This window comes from Camellia sinensis, chromosome 1 (genome assembly GCF_055761805.1).
Source record: "Camellia sinensis isolate YWXY chromosome 1, ASM5576180v1, whole genome shotgun sequence".
Taxonomy (NCBI): domain Eukaryota; kingdom Viridiplantae; phylum Streptophyta; class Magnoliopsida; order Ericales; family Theaceae; genus Camellia; species Camellia sinensis.
Genome location: NC_138961.1, coordinates 106,469,335 through 106,481,300, shown reverse-complemented (window position 1 = coordinate 106,481,300; position 11,966 = coordinate 106,469,335). Strand labels below are relative to the sequence as shown.

General features: G+C 38.3%; 1 protein-coding gene across 1 annotated transcript; it reads right to left on the bottom strand.

Annotated features, from left to right (window-relative positions):
• Positions 1-8,341: 8,341 nt before the first annotated feature.
• On the bottom strand, positions 8,342-10,942 carry LOC114301384 (uncharacterized). The gene is made up of 3 exons (XM_082909139.1): positions 10,082-10,942; positions 9,572-10,018; positions 8,342-9,082 (listed from the first exon to the last, which is right to left on the bottom strand). Exons 1-3 carry the CDS (start codon positions 10,940-10,942, stop codon positions 8,342-8,344), a joined length of 2,049 nt encoding a protein of 682 aa, XP_082765265.1.
• Between the last annotated feature and the right edge of the window lie 1,024 nt (positions 10,943-11,966).

Here is an 11,966-nt window from a genome sequence, read left to right as displayed (position 1 = left end):
ATCAGGCACATAACTAGGCTTAGTGATGATTGCCTGGAGCTCTGTTTTGTCAGCTAACCACTGTGCCTCATAAGGAGGTTCTTGTTTTGAGAAGTGGTAAAGTTTTGTGAACTATGTTTAAGACCTATGTTGAACATGTCTTTTTGTTTATCTATATATGTGTGGTAACGCGAGAATGATGTCATAATGATGTAAATTAAGTTTTTAATTTTATGTCCCATATATGTCTACACAGCTCTATGCACATTATATTTTGATATTTGCTTCTGATAGCCTTGTTTAATCTGTTCAGAGGACTTCGGTAATCCCAAGGTTACTGGCCGGTTACGGCACTAAACCTATAGGGGCGGGTTTGGGTTGTGACACTTGTGCTCTCAAACATTTCTCCACGCCTCTAACTTGGCGAGATCACCATATCCTTTCCTGCACAAAATCTCATAAGGGTGAGCACAAAATCCAGTAAAAAAAATTTCACAAAATATATACATTTTATACAAATTTATGGGATAAATGCATATGCCATGCCATGTTCAAAACATAAATCTCTATCCCTTGAAACTTTTGTGAAAAATGAAAACATGAGAATTTAACAGTTCAATAATGTCAATGTAGTTCAACGGGGTAGTAAATACAACTTAGGTAATCCCTAGGTTGGTGTCTGCAAGTAGGCATAACAAGCACTACCAATCCCTACTTTACCACTAGCTAACCGGAAGGAACGTGGTACCTCCTCCACGCGTGTTTTCGGTCTTTCACAATGGAGACATAGGCCAACTTAACCAATACTAACTACACCCCCTATCCGGACTTACCAAAGTATTTATCCCAAAAACAAATCAATATAATCTTGTTTCACAAAATAATTTCCTTTCTCAAAGAAATACCTTTTTCCAATGCAATAATTAAAATCAATTTCATTAATGCTAAAATGGAATGGCGATGCAAAATGTCCAATGCATTAACATAATCCATTTTCAATTTCCCCCACACAATTCTCCATTGTGATCACTTTCCACATCTCTTATCAATGCAATATCATAATATATTTACAAGAGATAAAATAATGCAATAATAACTTTCAAGCATTTTTTATATATTAATCATCGTAATATAATTCTAAAAGATGATATAACAACCTCAACATTCATGTATTCTCCACATGTTTTCAACATCATTTTCTAAACATTGATTTTCCAAGGTAACTCAACCATAAGCATCAAAGTCAACAAATTCATATTTCCTTCATGAAATGTCCTCATGTAATACAACCATAGAAATTTCTTCATCATTTCTTCACATAACAATTTATTAAACATCAATTTCACAATATCTTAACTTTTTTCAAAATCTCCAAATTCTAGGGTTTCCCCTAAAACAAGGCTTTTGTTCTATTTTTGAAAATATTTTTCCAAAACAACACGCACACCCTAAAACATACTGATATTCTCAAAAGTTTTTGAGAAAAATAGATGAAATCAACTTCTAACATCATCTAGGGTTCAACAACCCAAAATCATATCTCATAACATGATGAAATACTCAAAACATGTATAAACTTGCAAAAATGTATATATAACTCAAAAATTATCCTTACCTCAAGATTGGAAGATGAAGAGTATGGAAACCCTAGAAATCAAAGTCAACAAAAACACGATCCAATCGATATAAACGTAGCTCTTGTCGCCCTTTTCGCCCTTTTCGATTTGGTGTAAGAAGCCCCCTCAAACTCTTAAAGATTTGAGTTAAATCTTAGAGGGAAGTTGGATTCGGGTGTGTTTGGTAGAGAGAAGGGAGAGAAAAGATATATATATATATATATATAGAGAGAGAGAGAGAGAGAGAAGAGAAAATCTGAGCAAAAACACTTTTGGCTTTGAGGAAAAGAGCACAAAAATCGAGATAGACGAGCCGAAATCCGCCCAAGCAATTTCAATTCCGCACAAGCAGAATTCCCAATCCACATGAGTGGAATTTTCCACCTCATGGAAGGATTGCTCCTAAGAGCTACCTAGAAATTCACCCAAAAATCCGCTTGAGCAGGACCCAAAATCCGCTTGAGCGATTTTTTGCCCAGAAAACCCAAGAAATTTTGGAAAACCTTGTGAGGATCCGCTCGGGCGGTTTTCAATTCTGCACGAGTGGTTATTTTGCCAACCAAGGCAAGTTCCAATGTCCAAAACTCAAAGTTTACATCCCGAAAAAGTTACGAGAGGTTAAGTAAGAGTAGAAACAAATTTCAATGACTCAAAACGATGAACAAAACATCGAAAGAAATACATACTACTCCACTAGGCAATACTATTCAAGCCTGAAATCCGGGACATCACAATCTCCCCCCTTAGGAAATTTCTCCCCCAAAATTTGGTTATACCTCTCACCAACACGTCCAAAGAATGAGAACGAAACAACAACAAGGTTCCGAGTGATGACAACCACACTAATGACAAAATGAATCCATAATAGTAACAAATCAATCATAATATGGAGATCTCAATCTCAACAACATCATTTTACTATCATTATCACAAAAATTCCATGGGCCAAGGCCACAAACTGGCAACCACTAATATGATAATCATAAGCACAAGTTCAACAACAATTGTAACAATCCTACAATAGTTCTCATGCTCAAAAGACGACAACAATCATAACGACAAGTGGTTTACAATTTCAACTATTTACTCTTAAACACAAGAGGAATTAAAATATAGAACAAACTACATGTTCTCAAAGAAATCCGGATACATGGAGCGGACTTCTGCTTCCCATTCCCAAGTTGCTTTCTCAACCCATGGTGCCTTCACAACACCTTCACTAACGATATGGTCTTGGCCCTCAACACTTGTTCTCAGGCATCCAAAATTTGAACCGGTCGCTCTTCATATGAGGCATCCTCATCTTCCTCAAAATCAACCCAATCAAGTACATGTGAAGGGTCGGGTTCATACATCCTAAGCATAGATACATGGAACATGTTGTGAACCCCTAAAAGTTGTGGCGGTAAGGCCAAACGGTATGCCACTTCTCTAATCACCCCATCCAATCATTATTACTGACTATTGGCAACCACCTTCCATGGCTGGCAACCACCTGTGGCCACTATCAACCGCCTCCATTGACGGAAAATCACTTTCACCTACGACCTCTTGTTGTAAACCACCTTCAATCACCATATTAAACCACCATCACTGTTTATCGACAACAACCATCTACATCAGTAACCTCTCACCAATAGCAACCATCTCTGGCTAGAAACTGACTCTAGTGACTGACAACCTCCTCTAACTGCTATTTCTAACTTTTAACAACCACTTTCTGTCTTATTTTCAAAAACAAGTTTTTAAAATACATTTGTATATTGAACATGTTTTTTGTTCACTTTTACCAAAATTATACATAAACATGTTTAATATTTTTTATAAAAAAATAAAAACAAATTGTAAATGTTATCAATAACACTTAAGTTCATATTGTTAAAGAAACTCCAATAGTGCTCTATTTATTATGTCATTGTTGAAATTTGGAACAATGGACACAAAAAATTCATTCCACCGCTGTGCTATCTATATTTTCAAATTTTGCGTGATGATATATATCATGTCAAATTTGGTATGGTATAAGCATCGTGCCAAATTTTAATATGATGAATGTTCCTTGATTTTTTAAATTTATTATATTGTACCAAAAAATGTCTAAAAATTCAACCATTATATTAAAATAAATTTAATTGAAAATATAATTTGAAAGCATTCTAAATACATAAAAAATAGTGGCTTATCTACTTGGGTCTCTTTGCCGTTATCACACATGTTTAATAAGATCATTACAAAATGTATGATTAACTTCAAAAGATTGAATCATATATATGTTTATCAACCTTGAAGTGAGCCAACTGGGGTGTTGGCTCTCGTAACAGCAATTGAGCTACAGGCATCCTTTTTTGATGCATCGTATTCATTAGCTAGATGCACATGGCGTTGGTCGTTGTTAAACATAGTCACTATATATTTTATATTTATATATATTATGTTTTTCGTATATATCATATTGTATTTATTACCATGTTTAAGATTACCATACTTAAGTTTCTCTCCTCCTACATAAATGAGTCTTATATACGTTGTTAAAACGTTCAATATAATATAGATTTCTCTCTCTCTCTCTCTCAGATATTGTAACATGGCACCAAAGCTATAGGTTAAGCTCTTGGTGTTCTTCACCTTACCGGCAGGCGGCAATCTTGCCTTGGTCGCTCACTGGACCTCAGTCCTATCTGTTGTCTCACCATAGCCACTAAACCGTCTTTGGCATCATCACCTTCACTCCACTGCATCTCCTAACTCCAACATCTCCACTCATATAAACCTATCATTCTATCAAACACATCAAACCCTTTCATCACTGTTGTGCTAGAACTATAGCTCCGTCATCACGCCAGCTACAGCTTCGGCCATCGTCGCTGTTTTTCACCGTTGCTCACAAACCCATAAGTTTCACAATTCCATAAGTTTCACGATTTTATAATCAAACCCATCCAAAATTCTCTCTCTCTCTCTCTCTCTCTCTCGGATCTACACTCTCTTTCTATTTAAACAAAACAATGCGTCTTTCAACTCAATCACATAGGCTTGTCCCACCATTATACACACACACACACACACACACACACACACATATATCATTTTCTCTCTTTTTTTGCCCACACACCCATGTGGTTGTTTTTTTTTTTTTTTTTTGTCGCAAAAAAAAACCCCACTTTCTCTATCTTTCTAAAAAAAAAAAAAAATTCTTTAATCTAATTACATGGTTTGTCCCAATTTTAAGTCACTCTGCATTGAAATAAAATTCATTTCTACAATATATATATATATATATTTGAGAATCACCTCTCATTTCCACTCCACTTTGTCTTTCTCTCTGTTTCAATTTCAAATAGGTTTCTATCTTTAAACCTATTTGAGTTTGAGGGGGGTAATATACATATATCATGGTGAGCATGGGGATATACCATGCGAACCACCCGCTGCCACCCTAGCACACCACCCAAGTCTCCTCTTGGTGCACTATATACACTTTCTAAGTCATCCTACGGCGTATCACCCAAGCCACTCCTGGCACATTTTGTCTTAAGCCGCCCCCTGGAACACTTAGTTCCTACAACGGTCTGACACGACCATAAACTGTCTTCCGACATTAGACCCGACTGCTCCTACATCGGTCCGACACGACCATAAATTGTCTCCCGGTATTAGCCCTGGCTACTCCTACAACAGTTCGGCAAGACCATAAACTATCTTTTGGCATTAGCCCCGACTAATCCTACAACGGTCCGGCACGACCATAAATTGTTTTCTAGCGTTATTATTATTATTTATTTTATTTTCTCTTTCAAAACTCAAGTTGGTCTCCTACTTGCGTCTAAAGGGGGTGTTAACTATAGTAACTATATATATTCTATATTATATATATATACATATATATTTTGTCTATCGTACATACCATATTATATTCATTACTATACTTAAGTTTTTGTTCTCCTGTATAAAGGAGCCTTGTATACATTGTTAAAACATTCAATATAATATAGATTTCTCTCTCTCTCTCTCTCTCTCTCTCTCTCTCTCTCTCTCCCTCTCTTAGATATTGTAACAGTCTTCATAATCAAGATTTTCATGATTCTAAAATTGAGTTGGCCGTACAATAGCGAATTGTATTTGAAGAACTCTAAGGTACCGTTTGGCAACATTTATAATTTATTTTTGGGTTAGTTACCAAAAAACAAAAAAAAAAAAAACCTTAAGATTTCACATGTTTCACACTTTAAACCACAATATTTCAATTCCAATAAATTAAACCCTGGCATTCCATCTGTATTTCAATATGCCTCTCACGTGCCTTTTAAGCAGAACCAAACCCAAAATTTTCAGCATTTGCTGCACGTGCGGCAGTGACTCCCGCACGTGCGGCGATTCCCCTGTTTTGGTTCGAAATTTGCATCAAAATCCCATTCTTTTGGGAGTGTTTGCAAGACTCTAAAATGGATCTTTTCATTGCCAAATTATGGTTCAAAAAACATGAAATTTAAGGTACAATATACAACACTATAGCTTGAATTAAATCCATGCACATAACTCAATTCAATGGACCAAAAGTTGAAACTCATAAACACACTTCCATGTCTTGAGGTTCTTAGCTTCATAAGCACATAACATAACATAGATACACAAAATCATGCTCATAATAATGAATACCAACTTGATAATGAAGGAAACACATGATGATAGGATTAACATACCAAAATTTCCACACACACACACACACACACACACAAGACCTCCATCACAATTTAGATCATTCTATATCAAAACTTCCTATTTCACCTTGGGGAAGAGGATTGGATTAGGGGAAATTGAACTTACCTTAGCTTCAATCCCTCTCAAGGCTTCCTTGTTCTTCCTCACAACACTTTACTCCCAGAGAACATTTTATGAGGTAGGTCTTAAGTCTTTAGCTCTATGAGAAGCTCATAGATATATATAGATATATTGATTGAATAAGGACAAAAAGTAATTGTTTAAACATCCGAAATTGAAATTTCCCAAAAATGCCTAATATTACCCAAAAATTATGCTGATCACATATATAAAATCAATTTCAGATAATTAAGCCCTTAAGGCCTCCAATTTCGACTCAAACCTTCTAATGTAACAGATACTTTTCTTGTTAAACAGATAGACTTCCTTTAAACATATGGTTCACTTACTTAACTTTAATTCCTCATAGGATTTCACAATAAGCATTCGAAATCATAAAAGAGGATCCGAAAACATAACAGAGAACATGTACGAGGGTCGGGTTATTACACTCTCCCCCTCTTAAATAATTTTGGTCCCTCAAACTTGTTTTACCTTAGGATAGAAACAAATGCGGATACTGATGTTGCATTTCCTCCTCTCTTTCCCAAGTTGCGTCGGTTCCGTAATGTTCCTGCCATTCCACTTTTACCATTGGAATTTCTCTGTTTCGTAATTGTTTCACTTGTCGGTCCAAAATGCGGATTGGTTTTTCCTCATAAGTTAACTTATCATCTAGCTCAATTCGGTGATAATCAATAATATGAGACGGATCCACAAGATACCCTCGAAGCATAGAGACATGAAACACATTATGTACTTGACTCATATTTGGCGGGAGAGCAACTCGGTAAGCTACTGGACCTACTCTTTCCAGAATTTGAAAGGGACCAACATAATGGGGTGTCAATTTACCTCTTTTTCCAAACATTGGGTGGCCTTTCATCGGAGTGACCTTTATAAAGACATGATCATCCGCTTTAAATTCTAAGTTCCTCCGTCGGTTGTCTGCATAACTTTTCTGTCTACTTTGAGCAGTTTTCAATCTCTCCCGAATAATTTTAACCTTTTCAATGGTCAACTAAACAATTTCAGGTCTGAGTAAGGATTTATCTCCAACTTCAGCCCAACATACGGGAGAACGACATGGTCTTCCATATAGAGCTTCATAGGGTGCCATTTCAATACTTGAGTGGTAACTATTGTTGTATGCGAACTCTATCAATGGTAGGTGGGTTTTCCAACTTTCTTGAAAATCTAACACACACATTCGGAGCATATCCTCTAGAGTCTGTATCGTTCTTTCAGATTGCCCGTCAGTCTGAGGATGAAAAGCTGTGTTGAACTTTAACTCGGTACCCATGGCTTCTTGTAAACTCTGCCAGAATCTGGAAACAAACTTCGGATCACTATCTGACACAATTGAGACCGGTACACCATGCAGCCTTACAATTTCGTTCACATAAATTACTGCCAATTTGTCTGCATTATATTGAGTCTTCACAAGTAAGAAATGGGCGGACTTAGTTAATCGGTCCACAATGACCCAATTGAATTCATGCCTCGAGGAGTCTGTGGTAACCCCACGACGAAATCCATGGTCAAATGTTCCCACTTCCATTCTGGGATTGGAAGGGGCTGTAGTAACCCTGCTGGCCTCTGATGCTCCGCTTTCACTTGCTGACATTGCAAACATTTAGAGACGAACTCCGCGATCTCTTTCTTCATACTTGGCCACCAAAAATTTGTTTCAAATCTCGGTACATTTTGGTACTCCCTGGATGTATTGCGAATCTTGAAGTGTGTGCCTCTTCCATCAGTTTCTGTTTAAGCTTCAACACATTGGGGACACATACTCGATTTTGGAATTTGAGAACCGAATCCACTAAACTGAACTCCGGTTTTGGTTTTGCCTCTAACTCATCACATAACTTCTTTAGAGTATCATCCTCCATTTGATGTAACTTGATTTCTTCAAGTAAAATCGGTTAGGCCATTACTGCTGCTAATACTACCTCCTGTCCATGAATCACAAGCTCCACATTCATTTTATCCAACTCACTTATCAATTCCTTTTGTTCCGTAACCAGGTTAGCCAAACCTCCCATATTTTTCCGACTAAGAGCATCTGCAACCGTGTTGGCCTTACTAGGATGATAATGGATCTGTAAATCGTAGTCTTTAATTAACTCTAACCACTGACGCTGCCGCATGTTCAATTCCTTCTGGGTAAAAAGGTAGTTGAGACTTTTGTGGTCGGTGTAAACTTCACAGGTGGTACCATACAAATAGTGCCGCCATATCTTTAAAGCAAAGACTACCGCCGCGAGCTCAAGATCATGCGTGGGATAATTCTTTTCATGGGGTTTAAGCTGTCGTGAAGCATAGGCGATAACCCTTCCACCTTGCATAAGTACACACCATAATCCTTTATGGGACGCATCACTGTAAATTACAAACCCTTCGGTGCCAGACGGTAAAGCCAGAACTGGAGCTGTGGTTAACTTCATCTTCAATTCCTGGAAAGCAGATTCCCGCTCTTTTGACCATTCAAATGCAACTCCCTTGCGAGTCAATTGTGTAAGTGGCACAGCAATTTTGGAAAAATCTTGAACAAATCTCCTGTAATAGCCAGCTAACCCCATAAAACTACGCACTTCGGTCACATTGGTAGGAGTCGGCCATTTCACAATCGCCTCAATTTTGTGTGGATCAACAGAAACTCCTTCCTTTATGATAATATGCCCCAGAAATGCCACCTCGAGTAGCCAGAATTCACATTTCATTAGCTTTGCATACAATTTCTTTTCCCGGAGGGTTTGAAGAATTAAGCGAAGATGGGTCTCATGAGCTTCCGCATTCTTTGAATAAATGAGGATATCGTCAATAAAGACCACCACAAATTCATCCAAATAGGACTTAAAGACGCGGTTCATCAAATCCATAAAGGCTGCTGGGGCGTTAGTAACTCCAAAGGGCATAACCAAAAATTCATAATGACCGTACCGAGCTCGAAAAGCTGTCTTCTCAACATCATCAGCCTTTACTTTTAATTGATGCTATCCAGACTGTAGATCAATCTTAGAAAAGACCTGTGCCCCTTGAAGCTGATCAAATAGGTCATCGATTATTGGCAATGGATACTTATTCTTGATTGTGACTTTGTTAAGTTCTCTGTAATCGATACAAAGCCGGAATGTTCCATCCTTCTTCTTTACGAACAAAACTGGTGCACCCCACGGAGATACACTCGGACGGATAAATCCTTTGTCCAGTAAATCTTGCAACTGCATTTTCAATTCTCTCATCTCAACTGGTGACATTCTGTACGGAGTCTTAGAAATGGGTTGAGTTCCCGGTGCTACTTCAATTGTAAACTCAATTTCACAGTCTATTAACTGTCCTGGTAATTCTTCTAGAAAGACGTCCGGAAATTCACAGACAACTGGAATCATGTCGGTATTCCCATTCACCACTTGCCCCTCTAGAACACTGCATAAATACCCCTGACACCCTTTCTGAATTAATTTGCAAGCCCTTGCTGCGGAAATTAAATAAGGTGGAGAAGTCACTCCATGTCCCTGAAAGGTAGACTCTGATTGTCCCGGAGGGTGAAAACTGATTTGTTTAGTCAAACAATCTATAGTTGCACCATATTCACCCAACTAGTCCATTCCAAGAATAATATCAAAATAGGCCATATCAAGAGGTAACAGATTGGCATATACCCGGATATCCCCAAGTTGGAGTTCACAAGCAGTATACACAGAAGTACAAATCATAGGGCCTCCCAAAGGTGAAGACACACGCAACATATAAGATAGTTTTTCTTCAGTTTTATCTAAATTAGGAGCAAATAGTTTCGACACAAAAGAGTGGATGGAGCCAGAATCAAATAAGACATGAGCGAAATGACCGTGAACAATAAATGTACCTGACACCACTGTTGTCGCATTTTGCACATCTCCCGGAACCAATGCGAACACCCTGCCTTGTCTCGCAGTGTCTTTATTATTAGTAGGTTTAGCAGTTGTCTTGGAGTTGGAAGTTGGTGCAGACCCCGCTGAACTTGTAGCGGTCCTATTATTATTCTGTTGACTTCTTTGAGGGCAATCCTTGATCAAATGACCCGTCTTACCACACTGAAAACAGGCTCCAGACTTCCGATAGCACGTCCCACAATGCTTCTTCCCACATTCCGGACAAGTCGGTATTGATTCCTGACTAGGGGTGGAAGTATTTAAACTCCCCAAAGTCTGCTTCTTGTTTGGTGGAGTAGGTGACCCCTTCGACCAGTGAGTATTTTGCCTCTTCCCTTTCCATTCTGAAATTCGACTCTGAGTAGCGAGATTCCCTTCCGCTATAACGGCTCTCTCCAACACATCAACGTAAGTGGGTAACTTCAACATGTTGACCTTATCCAGGATAGCGCTCCATAATCCCCCTTCAAATTTGCGCGCCTTCTTATAATCCGTGTCCACCATATGAGGTGCAAACCGAGCTAATTCTACAAATTGGGCTTCGTATTCGGCGACGGTTTTGTTCCCTTGTTTGAGAGTTTCGAATTCCGTTACCTTCTTATCTCGCATACTTTGAGGGAAATACTTGTCATAAAACAGTTCTAGGAATCTTTCCCATGTTAATCCTGGGTGTGCAATCCTTGTAAGCATCCACCATCTCCGCGCCTCATCCTCAAGTGTGAAGGCAGCCAGTTGCACTTTTTGAGCTTCGGTGCAAGGAAAGACTTCAAATAGTTTTTCTATTCCCAACACCCATTCCTCAGCTTTCATTGGTTCTATCCCTCCTTTGAATGATGGGGGTTGCATCTTTTTAAACTCCTTGGTCAGAGCAATGGTTCGATCTTCAGCATGAAAATCTTGCATTACAGGTGGAGGTACTGGTGGTGGGGGTTGTTGTTGTGGCTGTTGCTGTTGTTGCCGTAGGGTCTCCGCCATTTCCATAATCATTCTCTCCATTCTATCCAACTATGCAGAAGTAGCATCTTCTGCATCCTCTGTCCTTGTCATCACCATAGCCTGCACAACAATCATTTATATACAATAGATATATTCAAAATTGTTAGCCTTATCAGAGTATACTTAACGTTGCCATCGATCTTTCATATACTTTCAGGATGTCATGCAAGATGCCTAAAGCTTTTCTAGACACCCTAAAGCTCAATGGATCCGTGTGTGAGATAGCAACTCGTGCTCTGATACCACTTGTCACACCCCAAACTTGTCCCTAAAAGTTCGGGCATGACCCATTCAAAAACAGACATATAACCTGGTATATATAGCATATGGGGCCTTATTGGAAGCGCAAAATATTAAAAGAATATTAAACCAAACAAACTCCATTGAGCTATTTCTAATATGTCAGGATCTCATACATCACATGCACCATAATAGGCCGATAAAGTCTAAAAATATTCCTTAGCAGTACTTATACACAAACACATATACAGACCCAGCCCTATAATCGGGCATGTACAAAACTGTTGAAGTTATATACATTCAACCTTGGAAGGATGGTCAAGAAGTAAGCCAATTATCTTAATAAACTTCAAAAAATAAGTGGCTTCATAAGTGCCTGGATAGACGAAGGTTGACA